Source organism: Pseudorasbora parva, chromosome 8 (genome assembly GCF_024679245.1).
Source record: "Pseudorasbora parva isolate DD20220531a chromosome 8, ASM2467924v1, whole genome shotgun sequence".
NCBI classification, from domain to species: Eukaryota; Metazoa; Chordata; class Actinopteri; order Cypriniformes; family Gobionidae; genus Pseudorasbora; species Pseudorasbora parva.
Window position 1 is genome coordinate 11,551,266 of NC_090179.1, and position 21,987 is coordinate 11,573,252.

The following is a 21,987-nucleotide window of genomic DNA, read 5'->3' on the forward strand; positions in this document are numbered from 1 at the left end:
GTTTATAATTCTATACAGGGTTTTTCTGCATGGAAAATTACGAGACTGTCTGTCGACAAAACTCGCACAGGCAGACAATTGCTCAGATTCAGCCTGTCGTGATAATCAGAATATTTATCATCACATGATCCTTCAGCAATCACTCTTGCTGGTACAAAGTCATCCATTCCATAGCTGAATGTGCGGGACAAGGATATTATATTAATATTATTTCCATCATTAAATTAAAGTTGACGGAAACTCGTCTTCCCTCCGCTGCAGCTGTAAATCATCATCTCACTTCAGCACTCAAACTGCGCGTCGCGTTCGGTTATGACAGTCAGCAGGTAAAACTCTCTTGAAGATCATATTCCCATTATAGCCTATAGCTACTTGATCTGTAAATAAAGTTACCTCTCTCTTTTTTGACCATACATGTCATCAACCGTGTTTGCATCCCTGAAGAAGGAACATATTTATATATATTAAAGGCCATCTTTCAATTTAATTTTATAAATAATTTTATACAGAATATTGTATGAAAATGTCAATTTAAAAAGACATACATAAGAATACATATGTTTTACAACACCCACGTGCAGAAATTAAGAAAAAAAGTGCCTGTTCTAAGCTACGCTCCAAAAACCCGCCTTTTCCCAGAGAACGCGTCATATGACGCAACGACAGGCAAACATAGGCGCTGCAGCCCTGGCTCTCATTGTGGGTTTACGTAGTCTGAGAGGTGGAAACAGAAAATAGAGATTTTCGTTATCATAATTATAGTTATAGTAGGTTTGAGTCGTCACAATGGTGAATTCTGTTGTCACAATGGTGAATCAATAAAAGATCGTTGTTACAATGACTGTATTTACATGAACAGCATATTCCCGTCCTAGCCGAAAGACTAACTGCTTTCATACACGTACTCCACAGTACATGTTAGCTCATTTACATTATGTCCGTCGGAAATACTAAGAGGTGAGTAGTATAACAGCCGACTAAGGTCGGAATTCCAGCTGTCCTGTTATGTTGTTCAGATATACGGCCCAAACGCTTGACATCTGCAAAAGCAGAACATGCGGAGCGGACACCTAGGTCTAAAAGCAGTTAATGATTAAACATCACCTAGCAATTTCTACAAAATTTCACGATAAACTATGTTGTGTAGAAATGCACAGAATGTCTATCCCTATCTGACCGTCACAGATGTAAGCTATAGCCTACATCCTACAACATTCATTTAAAATCTGGGATCTAAATTAATTATTTTAAGACACATATTGCTGGCATAGATGGTGACAATCTACATGGATGCTTGAAAAACAACAAAGTCGACAACAATATTGCTAAATATGATTTATTAAAGATACTGCAATGTGATAAACATGGAGACAACGTTAGCCACAATTAGCTATAACGTTACCCTGTGGTCACTCACCAAAGCCCCTTTCACACTGCACGTCGGACCCGCAATATTCCCGGAACATTGCCGGGTCGCCTTCTGTGTGAAAGCAACCACGTCGCGGAATAAATTACCGAATTGAACCCGGGTCGGAGACCTAGTAACATTGCGGGGTTCGACCCAGGACGAGCGCTGTGTGAACAAAAGCCAAAACTAATGCCGCAACGTGTACGTAGTTATCTCACAACTCTATCTCTCTCCTCTGTCCATTCACCCTTCCCCTTAACTCTCCCTGACCCCTCTCTCGCCTAGGCGGCTCGTAATTATACGGCAATAGCCCATCGTAAGAGTTGACATTTATCCCAACTGCAACCTCTTCGCTGTCTGACTCCATTACAAAGAGACGATGTTTACCGGCCGTTGCGTCACTTCCGATCAGAGCGTTTTTCACAACGGAAGTAATTTTACTCACAATTTCTTTTAAAAAACTGTTTTAATGCAGATTTATGATTAATTTCTTCACGCAAGTCGAGTTCCTATACTATTTATCTACACGTTCATTCACAGTGATCTTCAACTTGAAAGATGGGCTTTAATACCGGTGATATGAGTGAGTGGTGATTGTTTCATTTGGTATATTTCAGTGACATTAGCCCCGGCATTCCCGGTAAAAAACACCACGAACTGACTGCGGTGAAGCGGCTTTTTACTCAGTCCATACGGGAAAAGTAACCACATCCAGGTAGCGTACAAGGTAAGAGATATTCACAATTTTTCGTTTGGTATATTTCAGTAACATTAGCTAGAGTAACGTTAGATCTCTATAACGTTAGCTCAACTCGCATGATTCAACTCAAAATTATTAGTTTGTTCATTTTGCTTAAGGAGATTCAAAGATCCGGATCTGTAAAATGATCCAAACTTTCCGCTACGGTGTTCTGTGGAAAGTTTTTTTATTGCGCGCTTCACTTTTGAGAAGAATGTCGTGTCTGCCTCCTGTCAGTGAGTTAGTTTAAAAGGTAGCTTATGTTTGCTCTTTTCTTATACATCATAAAAGCACATCAAGAACAGATTTTATAACTTTATTGTATATATATATATATATATATTGCCAAACATAGCAAACATCCTGTCATTCTGTTTGTAATCTAGCTAACTTTAGATAAAGTGCCCTAAACTGAACTACGCATGTTCATCTTAGAATTTTTTTTTCTTTTTTCCAAGTGTGTAGTTATCATAAAAGGACTCATATATATTTATTATATATTTCTATTTTACTCAATAGGGATGCATCGATTGCAAAATTCTGGGCCGATGTTCAAAATAGCAATGTGATTCTAGGCATTCTGAGCTCCATTTCCCCATATCATGAAATATTAAATATTACATTTATTGTACATGGACTGCAACTCAACCTGCTTAAGCCCTATTCGGACGGGATTAGATTAACATGGGGACGTCGGGGTAAAGTCATTTTACCTCAGGACGTCTGTAATATTAATGGTCAATTCGCACGAGATAAGACATCTCAGTAAAGCTAGCAGAAGTGGGAGGAGTAACTCGCTTTACACACCACGGTAACCTCCGTGTCGTCATGTGTGTATGACGTTGCTGTTATCACGTGAGCAAACACACATGAGCACCAGTCTGAACTCCGTCTACAATATAATGTTTGTTTTAATAAACAGTTAGATCCAGTCTAACGATTCTGATTGGATTGTGTTGGTAATAGACACTTTCCTAGAGCTAAAATAAGTGTTGTGCCTCTAATAAGTGCTTTTGATCTTCTTTTTGTTTTAAATCAGCACTAGGTCACTTTTCAACCTTCATAATATATTTTTTAAGACTCTTGTGATGATAAATCGACTTACAATAGGTTGAATGACACGTCTGCCATAGCCTGATGGGGTCTGTATCGTTTTTAATCGTACTTTTAAACTTCGGGATTCGGGTAGTAACCCGAGAACAAAAAGAACTACAAAATTCGACTGCTTTACGGCATATACGTCACTTCCACCAACACACACACTTCCTTACATTCGGACGTGCGAGCCCAACTTTGTTCGTCGGATAATATAGTCATGTCCGAAGCAGCACAGACACATAAGAAAGAAAAGGTTTTGTTGGAGGAAAGCAATAAGAGGAAACGAAAAAGTGATGGGATTAAAGGCAGGACGAGGATCAAAATGTGACCAGCGTTTGCTCGTCGGCGTGAGCTGAAGGAGGCGTGCCCCACCGATGCTGTCCTGCTTGTTACGGTGAGCTACCACTCAAACATTGAACTGAAGTATCATATAGATTCTGTAAAACGGTAAACAATAGACTACTATAATGACGCTGGCTTGTAAACGTGAGCATCGTGATTATTTGGCGTTTGAAAAAAATAAAACCCATGAAATTATATTCATATGACATGCTGAAGCATATGCCACTGACTATAACGTTACCTGGGATGAAGACATTTCACACGCGACGCCAGAAGAACTCGAACTCCTCTTGCAGTGTTCAGGGGAACTGTTAGCGCTGCACCGATCCGCGGCGCCACTTTTATGAAGTTATTTGGCCCGCACTGCACCACTGTATATATTTTTACAACCCGCCGCGCACCCGCGACCATTAAATAGACATACGGGGTCCGCTGGTTATGAGACGAGCCACGCATCACTAGTTCAGGGCTATCAGGGTTGTCATGTCAACAAATGCACGCGCGATGGCATCCCCTGTTGTAGGATTACAGAGCTTACGACAGTAGTTGAGGACATTATTTTCTCCAAACTGTAGGGGGACCCCGAGAGCAAAAGTAGCCAAGTGCGGCTTTAAATGATATGCAGAAAATACTGGAGGTTTGCCACAGAGTTGTCCCTCCACCTACAACGCAACCGAATGCTTCAAGCACCTCAAAGCTTGCAAAATGCATTTAAAAATTTTTTTTTAAAAAGGAAATGATGGAATTTTACCTCAGATTTTTACAGCGGGTCTATTCGAACGGGATTAGTATTACCCCAGGTCATTTTTCCATACCTTTTTACAGAAGGTAAAAGTCTTGGTAATCTTTACTGACATTATCTGTAATGACTACTGAGATGGCACATTCGGACGGGACTAAAATCACAGAGAACCTCTGGTAATAATTACTTTACCCCCACGTCCCCATGTTAATCTAATCCAGTCCGAATAGGGCTTTACACTGCGAGTTGTAATGTTGGTGACTAATGCCTAGCCTACATCAGAGAGAGAGATTAAAATACTGAGCAACAGGGTTCTGTAAAAGCATCTATTACAGGCTATATTTTGGATCACAAACATAGCCTAATGTACCATGTAGCATTTCCCCATAAGTTAATTTCTTGCTTTGAAAAAACAATGTGGAAAAAAACATATTTGGAGCCACTTAACTTGCTAGGTACGTTTTTGACAAGCCACTTTAGTGGAACTCTCAACAACTGGCTATAGACAGGTCTCTTAGATGTCTTAGATTACATTTCTTATTACTGCTTCCTTTGAGTCTGATCATGAAATGGACTATGAATGCACCCTTAAAAGATTATATCCTTGTATCCTTCTCTCTTTTTTCTTCATTTTCTGTTTGCATCCTTGAAGGTTAACTGGGAGATGACGTCAGCCATCACACATTCTTCTAGACCGAACCCTGCTGCCAGAAGAGCGATGGTCAGAGAGCTTGTCAATGAATTGAGAGTGCACAATGCAAATCCAAATAGAGAGATTTGTTTGAAAGTTGTAAACTATATAATACAGAAGTACCCTACATGTTTTGGAGATGTGGATAATGATAAAAATAAACTGGAGCATCCCTCGTCCAGCAAGTAAAAACCAGAATTGAGCATGTCAACCGAAATAACACATTGGCACGGGTAAGGAAGAACAAGCTCAGAAATCTAAAGGCAAGGACAAATGGAAGAGGTCCTGTTGATCAATATGGATGTGTCCGATGGGCACCTCAAGAACTCCCCTCAGGAGAGACTGATGAAACCCTACAATGAAGACTCAGATGCAGCAGCTATATGCCCAGGTAGGAATAGTGGAAATAATATATCTAGGCATTCTGAGCCACAAACTTATATATATATATATTTAAAAAAAATGATATATAGCATTAAGAGAGAACTGCTATCTCATTGCAGAACAAGCAATTTCTGTAAGTTTAGTCCATGGGGGTCCTGCTCCATGACTTCTATCTCAAACACTCTTCTCCTTTTTGGTTAATGGCCCAGAGTCAGCAAAACCCACACTGGATGACATTGCAGACTCTGGTTTATACGAGAAGGTCAAAAATGTATTTTGAGCTTTGTTAGAATTTCAGAAGATTATTACTATTATTATTTTTATTCATATATTATTTTTTTTAGGTTCAAGATGCCACAAATTTAAAGGAGCTGTTAGAGGCAACAGAGCCATTGTTGGACTATTTGCTGACTGCTGGATGTCTCAGGACTCTGAAAAACATTGAAGACCGTAACCTCCTTGTACATGATATCTTAATGTTCCAGATTGTCCACAGGGTCCAGAGAGCATTTGAATATGTATAGTAGGGGTGGCTCGGTACATGAAAAAGGATTGAGGCATGCACAATGTAGCCTCGTGCCTCAGACTGTCTGCTTTGCTTTATGATGGGCAGCATATATCTACTGAAAATACGTCCGTGTTCCTCTCTGTCCCAAACACATATGCATATAACATGTTGTAAGTAGTTGATATGATAAATGTAACATTAAAGTTAAGATATGCTTCTATTTTTAATCATTTAAACAGGCCTTTGAAGTTTGGGCAAAAAGCTGCTCACGCTTAATTAAAGCCACAGTGCATTGTTCTGATCAAAATAGACATGATTAACATGAAAAATGTTATGCCAATGTGTCAGACTCTGTAGACAACGTAAGCAGGAGACAGCCAGTTAGGAAACAACTTCTACATGATGTAAAAAATTTAATACTGTATCCCAAATTGTGGATAATTAAGCTAAATATCACATGCTTAAGTAAATTTCTGGGTGTTAACGATTAAAAGAAAAAACAACTACAAGAATCGAAAACGTGGCCCTAAAACCGCGATACAAACCGAACCATGGATTTTGTGAACTGTGCCACCCCTAATGTATTGAGTATATGAGTTTTCAATTTGAAGAATCTTCTTTTTATTTCTTGAGTGTCTAGCTGAGTTTAGCTCTAGCTTAACTCTAATCAAACACTAATTAAAGAAGATATTCACAGTGTTCATTATTACTTACAAATTAGAGGCAGATAATTAGTGTAGTGTATTTGATTGTTTTTATCTCGCATTGACTTGGCTAGTGTTCTGCAAGAGAACAATAATCTAGTCAAACACAAACACACTGTGCAGGACTTGCATCTGTCACAAACAACTTCCAGTCCTGGAGGGCCACAGTATTTTTGTTGTATTGCTGTTATGATAGTAGCAGCGTTTTCGCAAAAAAGTGTTTATGCTTTCATGAGGTGGTTTTTCAGGCAATTCGAAAAAGGACATTTTCGCAAAACTGCAATGGAAACGTGTGATGACGCATTGCTGCCACATTAGGCCTATTATTTTTCCACTCAATTGTGTCTTGCATATATTCTCGCAATAACGAGATATTGTTGTTAAAACGACATATATTTTTTCTAATAAGGACAGTGGCGTTACTTTAACCTAATGGACCCTATTCAAGATTAAGACATATTCAAGAAATGTATTAAAATAGAAAGAGCTATAGTTTCAGCCTTACTCAAAGGCTAAGGAAAAGAGGCCAGTTACGCACGTCAATCCATTCCAGACGATCTTGGTTTGCTTCTTATTTAATATACAGTGAGTGCAGAATTATTAGGCAAATGAGTATTTTGACCACATCATCCTCGTTATGCATGTTGTCTTACTCCAAGCTGTATAGGCTGGAAAGCCTACAACCATTTAAGCATATTAGGTGATGTGCATCTCTGTAATGAGAAGGGGTGTGGTCTAATGACATCAACACCCTATATCAGGTGTGCATAATTATTAGGCAACTTCCTTTCCTTTGGCAAAATGGGTCAAAAGAAGGACTTGACAGGCTCAGAAAAGTCAAAAATAGTGAGATATATTGCAGAGGGATGCAGCAGTCTTAAAATAGCCAAGCTTCTGAAGCGTTTCATTCAAAATAGTCAACAGGGTCGCAAGAAGCGTGTGGAAAAACCAAGGCGCAAAATAACTGCCCGTGAACTGAGAAAAGTCAAGCGTGCAGCTGCCAAGATGCCACTTGCCACCAGTTTGGCCATATTTCAGAGCTGCAACATCACTGGAGTGCCCAACAGCACAAGGTGTGCAATACTCAGAGACATGGCCAAGGTAAGAAAGGCAGAAAGTCAACCAACACTGAACAAGACACACAAGCTGAAACGTCAAGACTGGGCCAAGAAATATCTCAAGACTGATTTTTCTAAGGTTTTATGGACTGATGAAATGAGAGTGAGTCTTGATGGGCCAGATGGATGGGCCCGTGGCTGGATTGGTAAAGGGCAGAGAGCTCAAGTCCGACTCAGACGCCAGCAAGGTGGAGGTGGAGTACTGGTTTGGGCTGGTGTCATCAAAGATGAGCTTGTGGGGCCTTTTCGGGTTGAGGATGTAGTCAAGCTCAACTCCCAGTCCTACTGCCAGTTTCTGGAAGACACCTTCTTCAAGCAGTGGTGCAGGAAGAAGTCTGCATCCTTCAAGAAAAACATGATTTTCATGCAGGACAATGCTCCATCACACGCGTCCAAGTACTCCACAGCTGGCTGGCAAGAAAGGGTATAAAAGAAGAAAATCTAATGATATGGCCTCCTTGTTCACCTGATCTGAACCCCATTGAGAACCTGTGGTCCATCATCAAATGTGCGATTTACAAGGAGGGAAAACAGTACACCTCTCTGAACAGTGTCTGGGAGGCTGTGGTTGCTGCTGCACGCAATGTTGATGGTGAACAGATCAAAACACTGACAGAATCCATGGATGGCAGGCTTTTGAGTGTCCTTGCAAAGAAAGGTGGCTATATTGGTCACTGATTAGTTTTTTTTTTGGTTTTTGAATGTCAAATGTATATTTGTGAATGTTGAGATGTTATATAGGTTTCACTGGTAAAAATAAATAATTGAAATGGGTATAAAATTGTTTTTTTGTTAAGTTGCAGTAATAGTCGCACACAGTAATAGTCACCTGCACACACAGATATCCCCCTAAAATAGCTAAAACTAAACACTAAAAACTAAAACTTCCAAAAATATTCAGCTTTGATATTAATGAGTTTTTTGTGTTCATTGAGAACATGGTTGTTGTTCAATAATAAAATTAATCCTCAAAAATACAACTTGCCTAATAATTCTGCACTCCCTGTACAGGCAATTAGTTGATGAAACATAGATCAAAATTAAAATACAATTTATAAAACATGAAATAATTTTTTACAAAAGACTTTATAGAAAATAAAACTCTAAGTGTTTTGTAATATTACAGGCTACTGTCTAGTTAGAACATAGCCTAAACATAGACTATTTAGTTTCGTAGTTAGGCTATGTTATCTTTACCCATTGACAATAAAGGCGCCAGCGTTTTTCTTTTTTTTCCCCTTTATGACAGCGGAAACAACTCGCAATACTCCTTTATTTTTAGCCATACAGATAAGATTAAGACATAATTATAAACTATAAACTGTCTACTTTTCTTTGTGGTCTCAGGGAATGGAGACTCCAAATGCTGTCTTCATTTCAAAAAAATATTTTGTTCATTAAACGGCAAATTTTTTATTTCAAACGCATTTCTAAATTCAGTTCATATTTCCAACAAACAAAATTTCTAGCCAAATACTGGATTCTAAACACAGAAATGCCACATTATCATGAAGACCTTGAAGCAGACACACACACACACATACAAACCTCTTATCCGTGCCGCTTAAGTAACCTAAGGGGCTTTCCTTGCCATTAATGCTTGGATAACACACACGTCTCCTTCCAATAAAAATAATGGCTAGAGCGGTGTATGATATACAAACCTACCAAGTGCCATCATTTTGAAATGACATATCGCGAGAGGAAAATAATATGTTTTAGTCACATAACTGCTGCGGCTATGGAAACGCTTTCATTCCGCAATAGTTTTTTATAGACATTTAAGAAATATCACAAAAGTTTTTCGCATATATGTAATGGAAATGCGGCTAGTGACCAGCTTTTTCTGTGTGTCTGTCTTCCCTATTCTGTCACGGTTCATGAATTCATCGCTCGTTCTGTCTGTGTTGTGTGGTGATGTTGGAGGCGTGGTCACTGATTACTCATCACCGATCACTCTCACCTGCTGCCCCTCATTACCGGGCCCATATATTCCTGTCTCACTCATGCTGCGTCCCAATACGCCAACTTATACTATGTCCTAAAAGTATGTACTCTTTTTGTGAAGAAAAGGTATATACTTTTGAGCGTGTAGCAGAAAAGTATGCAAGGTTCGGGACGTACTACTTCGCCATCTTTAACCCTAGTTTGTGCTCTGGGGTCTATATGACCCCAAAGCACTTTTCTTTAGTTAAAAAAAATGGTTCCCTTTATCTCAGTGGAATAAAACTTTGTGACTTTTCCTAAGTTATCTATCTGTACATGCACAAAAAAACTGGGCTTGATTCGGTTGTTCTAAAGGCATGTAAAAAAATTTGTCACACTCAGGAGCTTTGGGGTCAATATGACCCCACATTGAAATGAATGGGAAAATCGAAAAAAATTTGTTTTTTATTTTTCATTTGTCAAAAAAAATATATAAATCCAGAATAAATCTGAAAATTTCCATACCACAATGAAGCCCTGGTACTAGAGCACAAATGTAAAGTGGAACGAACATGATCACTTGCACACACACATGCTCACGCACACAAACACACATAAACAAACACACAGGAGTGACTCCAATTGAAAGCATTTTTTTTAGAAATTGACAAATAAAATCAATAATTCCAGAAAAAAATCTGAAAATTTCTACACAGAAATGAAGGCCTGGTACTAGAGCAAAAATGCAATGTAGAAAAGACATGCTCACTCAAACACACACACACACACACACACACACACACACACACACACACACACACACATACATACATACTAACAGGAATGACTGCCATAGCCAAATAAAATCAGCCACAAATGCAGAACAAAGATAAAAGGGGTGAGACCTAATGCACACACACACACACACACACACACACACACACACACACACACACACACACACACACACACACACACGCACGCCCGCGCACATGTGCACGCATACACGCACATGCGTACTGAGGCACCACCCACATGCGCACTGGCGCATTACGCACGTGCGCCTATGCGCACGCGCACATGGGCACGCGCGCACACACACACAGAGAGAGAGAGAGAGAGAGAGAGAGAGAGAGAGAGAGAGAGAGAGAGAGAGAGAGAGAGAGAGACAAAGAGAGGGAGAGAGAGCATCTATGGAATTTGTCAAATGAAATCAGCAACAAATGTGAGTACCTGAGTGAATCAGTGAGACCTAATGCATGCACACACACACACACACACACACACACACACACACACACACACACACACACACACACACACACACACACACACACACACACACACACACACACACACACACACGCAGAGAGAGCAAGGGAGAGATGAAAGGAAACTGACCCGTTCAACTTTGAGAAAGTTTACTCTGAGATCTAAGAGCTGCAACTTTGTTTTGAAAGCAAAGTAATTGTTCCCATAACATATATTCCCATACAAAAGAGGGCCAGAGCATGGACTGATTTTTGTTCATGATACATGTTCATTCACAACATTCTGAACTGCTTTTTTACCATGTGAATTATGTAATAATTTTTGTAGCTAGTTATTGCTTTTATGGTCAGTGTTCAGAATTTGATTATCAAAAAATTATATTGTTATTCAATGTTCATTCTTCACTCCTGGTCATTTATGCATATTGCTGCTGTTTTTTTATATATATATTATTAAATTAATATCTTCAAAATTCTAAAGTTAATAATTTTTTTCCACATTTGGTTCATTAAAATAAATAATATTCAACTACAATCCGATTCTAAGTCTTGTACTTTAGGTGTTTCTTATGTGGCGATTTATGTGGTATTTTGTTAAAACAGACATTTCAAAACTTATCAAAAACTACCAAAATTCTACTATTTGAAGGAATATTTATTTTTTTATGTCTTGTATAATGTTTATACATGTATAAATTCACAAAATGTATAACAAAAGTTATGATATGAGCAGTTGGCCACATCCAGTAAAATGAATGGATCTCTATTGCCCCCTATGGACAAAACAATTTCTTTCTTAAATTGTAATTCCTTCAAGTTTGTCTTTGACCAACAGATGGCAGAATTGTACAGCTAACACCTATATCAATATCCAGAAACAAATTCATTTTAATTTAGATCATAAGTATTTTTTTCATAAAAAATTGATATTTCACACGCAAGCTAATGGTATAAATGAGGATTTGTGTGGTAAATAGGTACAAAAGTACTTTGAATATCCAAAAACACAGCATTACTGTATAGATGAGAAGTGAACAAAAAAAATAATATATTATATGTAATATTAAAAATGTATATTTTTTTTACAATCACTCTTTACATTTTGGGGTCATATAGACCCCAAATGCACTGAGTGTAAACAGGAAACTAAGGACATATTAGGGTTTTAACAGACTCTGTTGCTTGGTTACGTACATCCCGTCACAGTTTATCTGCCCTGTCAATCATCGTCAGATTCGTCACAGTTCAAATCCTCCACATTCAGTTTAATCTCTTACCGTATCGGAGAGAAATGTAGCCGCTCGTTGATCTGCCATTTGTGGGTCTTTGTGGGTCAGAGACTCTCCTGATGTGTTTGCAGTTTAAATATAATGATCCATTTAAAAGTTAACGGCCAAGCGTTTCATTAAAAAAGTTCACAATGCTGCTGCAGGTGAAATATAATGTGGACAACACTGAATAAATATATTTTTGTCAGGTTAAATGTTGATAGTTGGTCACTCAAACCCATTTATCTATACCGTCTGACTCGCATATCCATCATGTTTGTAGTTTTTTAACACTTTTTATCCGTGTTTGTAGTTCTAATCAAATCCTCGTCCAACTCGCAATGGGTTGTGGGCAATATCAGCCGTTAGAGTGCCCATCGATCCATACTTCGAATTCGGACTGGAAATAGTAAACCATCCGGGAATCTTTGGAATACTTTTTTCAACATACTACGATTTGGGACATACTAATTCCATTTTCGAATACTATTTAGGATGGATAGTATGCGAATTGGGACGCAGGGTCAGTCTTGTGTCAGATCGTTGCAGTGTGTCCTGTGGGTTTCCTGTTTTGTCGTGGGATTACTTTGCTCCGGTTTCGGTTCCAGCCGACCGTGTCTGCCCGTTTGCCTCCCTGCTTCATGGAGAAACATATAGTGCCCTGCCATCTTCCCTTCATGGACTGAGATGCCTTTCTGCCTTCTGAGACATTACTGTTCTGATCTACCATGTGTATTGAAAGTAATAAATTATTGTTCATTCACAATTGGATCCTTCTGTTCTTTCCTACCAGCACGCACGACAGAACGATCTGACCAAACATGGATCCAGCGAAGATGGCTGAATAACAGGAGTATCTGACTGCCAACAGTCAACGTATGGAGCAGCAGGAGGAGCATGTCACCGCTAATGCCCGGGCCGTGCAGGCACTTGTGAAGCAGGTGTCCAAGCTCACAACTCAAATCAAACAACTGACATCACCCACTGCGCCCAGCCCGCCGTCTGTTTCCTCCAACCCAGTCGCCGGCTCTAACCATTCTGCCCCACGCATTCCTACACCAGAGAGGTATGCGGGTGAGTCAGAGTTATGCAGACCTTTTTTGACTCGTTGTTCTCTGTTCTTCTCACTACAGCCGCTTACGTTCGCCACGGAGAAAGCTAAGGTTGCGCTGGTGATCAACTTGCTATCTGGTCGTGCGGCGGTCTGGGGAACGGCGGTGTGGAAGAACGACCATTGATGCTGCTCTTTATTCCAGGCACTCTCAGCGGAACTCAGACGGGTCTTTGACCGTGCAGCAACGGGTCGCGAGGCGGCCCGTAAACTCTCGGACTTACTTCAAGGCAAGCATTGGGCGTCGGAATACATGATTCAGTTCCGGACATTGGCCGCTGAGTGTAAATGGAATGAAGAGGCGCAGTGGGACAGGTTCCTGCATGGGCTGGCTGACCGTGTCCAACGGGAGATCTATGCCCTAGAGCTTCCCAACAGCCTCAATGATCTGATGGATTTAGCGCTACGGGTGGATTCCAGACTGAAGATGCGAGACCGGCGCACCCTCATCAGAGAACCTCCTGAGCCCTTTGAGTTCCCGGTGAGAGATACGGTCAGCCCATCCAGCGATCCCCAGCCCATGCAGGTGAGTCGAGCTTGGCTTTCCTGGGAAGAGAGAGAGAGCACCAAAGAGGTGAGGGACGGTGTATGTACGGTGGTGCGGCGGGGCATTTCCTCAATAGTTGTCCATTAAAAGATCAAGCCCGACAGTAGAGAGGAGGCTACTGTCGGGTGGAGCATCATTGAGGAAATCCTCATCCGCAACTCTCTTGCCGGGAAGAGTGCAATGGGCAAACCGGTCACACAGTTGCCAAGTCTTCGTGGACTCCGGAGCGGAGGGTAAGTTTATGGACCGTTCACTTACCACCCAGCTCCAGATTCCCACACACCCCCTAAGTACTCCCATCGCTGTGCACGCACTAAATGGACAAACACTCCCCAACATCACACACACCACGGACTCTGTCACACTCACCATCACGGGCAACCACACAGAAACAATCACCTTTTTCATCACTGACACACCCCTCATGCCCGTCGTCCTCGGTCATCCCTGGTTGGTCAAGCATAACCCCAGGGTTGACTGGGGATGCAGTTCGGTATCTGCTTGGAGTAGTAAGTGCTATGCCTCTTGTCTTGTGTCTGCTCGTACGTCTGTGTCTAGTTCTGTGTTACAGGAGAAGGCGGTGAATTTGTCTAACATGCCCAAGAAGTACCTCGACCTGAAGGAAGTGTTCAGTATGTCCAGGGCTGCTTCTCTTCTTCCTCATCGTCCCTATGACTGTGCAATAGATCTCATGCCAGGTACGTCTCCGCCTAAGGGCAAGCTATACTCACTTTCTATTCCAGAAAGGGAGGCCATGGAGAAATACATTTCTGATTCGCTAGCCTCCAAGTTCATCCGCTCCTCTTCTTCTTCGGCGGGGGCGGGGTTCTTTTTTGTGGGTAAGAAGCTGGAGTGTCCAATCCTGATCCTGGAGGGCTACTGTCCTGCAGAGTTTAGCTGCAATCCCAATTAAACACACCTGAACCAGCTAATCAAGGTCTTAATAGGCCTGCTAGAGACCTCCAGGTGTGTTTAGGCAAGCTAGAGCTAAACTATGCAGGACTGCGGCCCTCCAGGACCGAGTTTGGACACCCCTGGTAAGAAGGATGGGTCCCTGCGACCTTGCATTGATTACCGAGGGCTGAACAACATCACAGTAAAGAATACCTATCCTTTGCCGTTGATGTCTTTAGCCTTTGAGAGGTTGCAGGGAGCATCCATATTAACAAAACTGGATTTACGTAATGCTTATCATTTGGTCCGTATAAGAGAGGGGGATGAGTGGTAGACTGCTTTTAAAACCCCCAGGGGGCACTTTGAATATTTGGTCATGCCTTTCGGGCTGTCCAACTCCCCAGCAGTCTTCCAAGCACTAGTCAACGACAATTTATGTCTACCTGGATGACATTTGGATATTTTCTTCGTCTCTCCAGGAACATGTTCAGCACGTTCGACTAGTGCTCCAGAGGTTACTAGCGAATGGGCTTTTTGTCAAGGCGGAGAAATGCCCTTTCTATGCACTGTTCTGTTCCATTCCTAGGTCTCGTCCGAGGGAATGCGCATGGATCCCGACAAGGTTAAGGCTGTGATAGATTGGCCAACCCCAGATTCCCGCAAGGCCCCCTTGGGGTTTCTGGGGTTCACCAATTTTTATCGACGTTTTATTTGTAACTTCAGCCAAGTAGCTGCGCCTCTGACAACGTTGACCTCCCCAAAAGTGACGTTCAGGTGGTCTGGTGCAGCCGAAACTGCATTTACCAACCTCAAGAACCGCTTTGTTTCAGCTCCCATTCTCATCGCCCCTAATCGATCACGTCAGTTTGTGGTGGAGGGTGGACGCTTCAGAGGTGGGGGTAGGAGCGGTTCTTTTCCAGCGCTCTCCCTCGGACGACAAGATGCATCCTTGCGCGTTTTTTTCTCACCGTTTATCGCCAGCCGAATCTAATTACAACATTGGTAACAGGGAACAGTTGGCAGTTAAGCTTGCATTGGAGGAATGGCGTCATGGGAGCGGGGGTTCCTTTTATCATTTGGACCAGCTATAAGAATCTGGAATAACCTTAATCTTAAATCTTCCACTACTGTGTGAATTGAGAGTAATAAATTATTGTTCATTCGCAATTGGATCCTTCTGTTCTTTCCTACCAGCACGCACAACATATTCAGATTCAGAGATGGAATGAAGACCTTGGGAGTCTTAGATGCTATTCAGTGTCATCCGTGTAGCTTTCACCCTATTCTATGTCATGAGCCAGCTCCTCTGACTGCTGACACAGTTGAAACGCTTTTTGAAATTAGGCTGTCAAAAAAGGGAAGCAATAGAAGTGTGCAAGAGGAGGTCATTTTTCCCTTTTGGAGAGACTATATTCAGGACATGTAAGGTGGGTTATAATCATATTTATTAAAAAGTTAGCTCACAGAAAATGGAAAATTCTGACTTCATCTACTCTCCCTTTAGTCATTAAAAAGCTACAAGTATTTTAAAGGTGCCCTAAAATGACATGAAACTATATTTTGAATTGTTCTCTATCTACATAGAGGGTATGTGGCTTATTTAAGGGTAAAAACTGTCCAGATACGGTTTTACAGGTCTATTTACAACCCTAGAAATTGTCCATAGAATGAAATATTATTTTTTTGCCTTATTTGGAAGGGTCATGAATATTAATGTTGAGCTCTGCTCTGATTGGCTGTTTCAGCAACTCACACAAGTGCAGTTCTTCAGCTAACACCCTCTTTTTCCCCACCAACAAAGTTAAACAGTGCTTCTTGTTTAAGTTTCTAATTTTTAAAGTACATTTTAGTCTCGTCTTTTTTCGTCAACGCTATTGCATGTTTATATAGTCTATAATCGTTTAAGGACGTTGTCATCTCATCTGGTCTTAGTCATGGAAAAAAGGTAATCTATGAAGATTATTCATCATATTTTCGTTAACGAAATTGACACTAATCAGAGCAAACAAACAACTTTGAATTCAATTGGAGCATTGGGGCATGGTTGATGTTTATATAACAGGATACAGCTGTATCCTGTTATATAAACATCAACCATGCCCGTTGACAGTTCTTTGGTAATATGCTATATATATATATATATATATATATATATATATATATATATATATATATATATATATATATAGTCGCTGTCCGGTGAAAACCACGTTGGTCCATTTTGCCGATTTTTTTATTTTTCGACGGATTAAATGTCCAGGTTCATTTCCGTATTCAATGTGCTTCACATATCTAAATGACCAATGAAAAGTTGTGAAATCATGTCATCTGATTTTTACATATATCCATTTGGTGTCAAAGCTGTCAATCACGCCGCATATCTCCTACCCTGTGGAAGCATCTCGCAGGTCTCCTGAAGTTTCATCGAAGCTCAGCACTGGACAGCCAAATGACTATGATAGGGCTGTTATTGAGGCAATTGCGAGGGTCAACAATGAGGAGGAAGGTTGGTAGGAAAATAGAATTGAGTCAGCCAAACAATTAAGTCTACATTGTATTTATTACTGAAATGTAGGGCTGCTCAAATCACGATCGGCCGATCGTTAATGTGTATCTCGTCAGTAAAGCCGGTTCTCTAATCAGCAGTAAATTCCCTCAGGTGTGGGCTTTCACATAGAGCAGCTGTTACTACACAGGCCGTTGTTAACTTAGAAGATGCGCAAATAAACGCTGAAAATGACGTGGATTTGATCGATCGTGATCGGAGGAGCCCTACTGGAATGTTAACTAGTTTTTCTCTCTGTCATTCTTAGATTCACTTGAAAGTGACGGTTTCAGACAACTGCCAATGATGGTAGGTACTTTAGGCTTAAATTATTTTCTTGGCCATTCTAATTAACGATCGGAAGAACGCGTATCAACCACCGTTACTGTAAAATATGCACGTATGTCCATTTAAACTCAATTTTGGTCAAATGTGGATTATATCATTACACTGGCAAGAATATGGTTACATGTAAAGATGCTGTACCAAGTATGACAATGCTACATTCAACTGCTTTTGAAATACGGTGTTTTTTTCACTTCCTGAAAAGTAACCATTTTGGACATACATGAATTTCATCGGGCAGCGACGATATATACAATTTGCAGTTATAGTTATAGAGCTTTACCAAAATAGATCATTAATGTCCACAAACCATATTTTGACTTTGCTAGTGTACTAAAATAAACATGACTATATGCTACTGTGTGCAGCACTTCAAGAATTCAAGAGTTCCATGGACTTTGCATTTGCCAACACACATGGCTTTGGCATGAAATAACCACCCTGCTTACTTATAAGTTGTAGTAAAAGGAGTAGTTTACCCCAAAATTTGAATTGTCATGTACGTCATTCCAATCCTGTATTTTTTTAGAATTAACTAATAGTGTAATAGTGTGATAGTAATAGTATGTTTGTAACATAAAAATATATGCGTGGATTTTTTTGTTATTCACAAATGTCATTGAATTTTGTAAAGAGTTCGTAAGATAAGGAAGGAAGAGGTCAAGGGGTCGGCTTGGACTGCTGACGTCTCTTTTATTAAATAACTTAAATCACAACGTGCACACTTCAGCGTGTGTCTTTTCATATGGTCAGTTTCAGTTTCACTTCCGGGTCGTTCCACTTCCGGGTTCCGGTTAGCTCAGTGTCTCAGGGGGGAACGTCAGCAGTCCGTCTCTCTCTTCCCTGCTGCCTATTCCGCCAGCGTTTTAAGTTGGCGGAATTTCCACACCCATTACTGGAACAAGAGACAGGTGTTATCAATCTGCGTCCAACCCACTCACTTACCGCTCGTCCCGCGGCTCTCTCTCCCGCTGCAGACCTCGCTGAACCACACCCCCTTGCCACAAATTTATTTGTAAATCTTAATCGTTTTTGTGAAACTCCTGCATATATTTGTGGATCTCATTCTATTGATTCATTGATTTTTAAATTATTGATTTTTTGTGAATCGTTTTACTTTTACTTTTTTTTTTTTATAGTTTATTTGTGGATAACAATATATTTGTTTGAAATAATGCAACAATAATACCTCCATACATAATAGTCGCTTCAACAAGCGGACATGGAAAACAACCCGTGGAAAAAAAACGCAGACATGGCAACACAGAGCAGTTGAGCTCTGTTGACATTTGACAACTAACGTAATGCGTCGGTTCGTTGCTCTGATTGGTTGTTGGTCTATCCAATTGAGGTCTTTCCTGGTTCGTATGAAACATGCCCCATAATCACAGCCCAATGGAGCAGTATCAGACTCAGTAGTAGCCTAGAAATCTAGACGCACCCTAGCGGCAGAAATTTAATCTGCCCGCAAGTGTCGTCCAGCAACTCTCAATACCCTTCTGAGCTGTATTCGCCTAACTCTTGCCGGGCCAATCACATCGTGTATAGAGTCAGTGGGCGGGGCCATAATGACGACGGCCGAGTTGCGCTTGCGTACTTCTAGTAAACACAGAAACTGGCAAACGGCGGTCTTTCGAATCAGCTTTGACCATGACTCTGGAAGACTTTGAGTTAAGCCTTTCTTTGAGAAAAGAACAAAGAACAGCACTGAAGTCATTCTTAAAAAGGGAAGATGTGTTCGGAGTTTTGCTGACCGGATACGGCGAATGTTTAATCTATCGACAAGCTCTCCTTCACCTTCGTTGCTCTGGTTGGTGGCAGCGATATCCTGTTGCGTGCAGGGGGAGTTTGAAAGACAACCATTTGTCCCGCCCTTCGGATTGAGCCCTTTCAATGGTGAGTTTCCAGACCAAACATCTTGATGTGGGTCTGGCTTGTCAGGCTAACTCAGTAGTATATTCTGACTAGAATTGAGCATGACCATGCCAGGCTATATGTTATCACTATTTTAATTAATTTCTATGTAAAGCACTTTGAATTGTCATTGGGTATGACATTTGATATGCCTACATTTTATTTCAAACATGCAAACCTGAAAACATATGCACACACAGGGATCTTCATTTAAATTGCTCTTTTGTTTACTTTTCCATTTTCTGTTTGAAAACTCGGTCATGAGTGGCGAATTATGAACAGATGTATTCAGTAGAAGGTTATTTAATTAATTTTGGAGTGGTTATAATTGGCCCTTTGGGTTTTTCCGATGATCCCTGAGCTCATTTAATATGTTGTCACCCTTACTTTAGAGCCCTTTTGTTGAAGTCGTGGGACTTAAATATGCACAGATATTAGAGGTCACAGATTTTTGTTTTTTTAAGTTGTTTGTAGTATGGCTGGTTTAATTCCAAAACTTAGTATACCAAATGCCAAAGTCGTCCTGGAGAAAGGTTTGGATTAAGCATTTTTCAGGCCATCAGTGACTTAATACTGTACCTAAATATATTATTAATTACTGAATACATTTTGCCAAAACCATATCTTTTCTTGTGAAAACAGGTGGATGAGAATGTTTGCTCCTGCTGCACTTGCACCTAACTAATCCAAAACTCTAAGACGCTACTTCCTAATCCCCCCCATTTTAGACATGAAGCAACAACATGACAGATTTGTAATCTTAAAGCTAAAAGCACATTGTTTAAAATGTCTTGACATTTACATTTTATTTAAACCCATTTACAGGGTATCAATTTATTTCAGTGTAATATATGAAATCATGAACATAACAGCACTTTGTGTGTAAAACAAGAGAGTAATGTTTTCCACAATAACAAGATGTTTACCAGAAATGTGCAGTTGAACATACTTTAATCCTTCTGAGGATGCAGATAACAGATTAACATGGTTTATTGGTTATGATTACTATTTCTGACATCGAAAGCCACTTTATAGGCCTACACGTATTTCTATTTCAGTAGTTGAGATTACTAGATAATACAAAGTATTGACTTCTTACATTTTTATTGTTGACACCTTTACAATGGAAACTCTATTAATATTTATTTTGAACATTTTCAATAAAGCATTCCTTATTTCTTTCGTTCGCACACCATAAATGATTGGATTGACACTTGCAGGGAAAACTATATACGTAACACCCAGAAAGGTATTAACATCAATTGGGATTGGAATGTGAAGATTTCGTGAAAGAAAGGTAATACTACCTACAAAGTAAAAACACATCATAACCATTAAGTGTGTACCACAGGTATGAAAGGCTTTCCAACGTTCCTCTCCGGCCGCAGCCCCCAACACAACATGCAAGATTTTCACATAAGAGAAGAAAATAACAGATATATCAATTCCCACAAAACAGATTATCACAACTAATCCCATTGCATTATTTTTGCTTATTGAATCACAGGCCAAGCTAACAAGAGCCATGTGGTCACAGTAGCAATGATGGATAACATTAGACCCACAAAAAGACAAAAGTGAAGCCAAAGTGACCAGTGCAAACATTATAGTGCCGCTTCTGATCAATGTAAAAATAAGCATTTTCAAAAACATTGATGAGTTCATGATTTCAGTGTAATGTAATGGCTTGCAAATGGCCACAAAGCGATCCAAAGCCATAGCTAAAAGTATGGTGGATTCTACAGAAGAAAAGAAATGAGTTACAAACATTTGTGTCAAACATCCATTTAAAGATATTTCATTCAAGTCAAAGAGGAAACCAAGAAGCATTGCTGGGATAATAGCAGTGGGTACAATGATGTCGACAACTGCCAAAGCAGACACTAGAATGTACATTGGACTGTGAAGACTTTCTGTATTTTTTATCACAAAAAGCAACAAAGAATTCCCCAGCACGACCAAAATGTAACTTAGAAAAAATGGCAGGGAAAGCAGACGTCTGTATTTGTAGATCTCTGGAAATCCCATAAATAAGAACTTTGTATGCGAGAGGTTTGCTCCTTGGAGTTCCTCAATCATGGCACTCTGAATGTGGTCGGCACAACCTATTTTACAGGGTAAGTACAAAATTACTATTATTTATCACTTTACAGATTTAAATAAACATGTTTGGAATGAGCCATATAGTTTAACAACAAATTGGGACACATATTGGGTTATCACATATTTAGCTACTCCATGAATTAGAAACTAGGTGCAATTATTCCAAATTACAGCAAATGTATAATTTATGATATATCCACAAATTGTCTAATCCTTTCTCCTGTCTCGGCAGTTTTTTTTTCATCAAGAACAACATTCTTGTCTTCACTTTGCGACTTTGTACCCAGGCTATTTCTTATCCTGCATGAACAGGTAGTAACTAAAACAAA

At 40.1% G+C, this 21,987-nt stretch overlaps 1 protein-coding gene across 1 annotated transcript; it reads right to left on the reverse strand.

Moving 5' to 3' along the window:
• Positions 1 to 20,650: 20,650 nt before the first annotated feature.
• On the reverse strand, positions 20,651 to 21,634 carry or55e1 (odorant receptor, family 55, subfamily E, member 1). Its single transcript, XM_067450727.1, has one exon. The coding sequence runs from the start codon at positions 21,632 to 21,634 to the stop codon at positions 20,651 to 20,653; it is 984 nt and encodes a 327-aa protein (XP_067306828.1).
• Between the last annotated feature and the right edge of the window lie 353 nt (positions 21,635 to 21,987).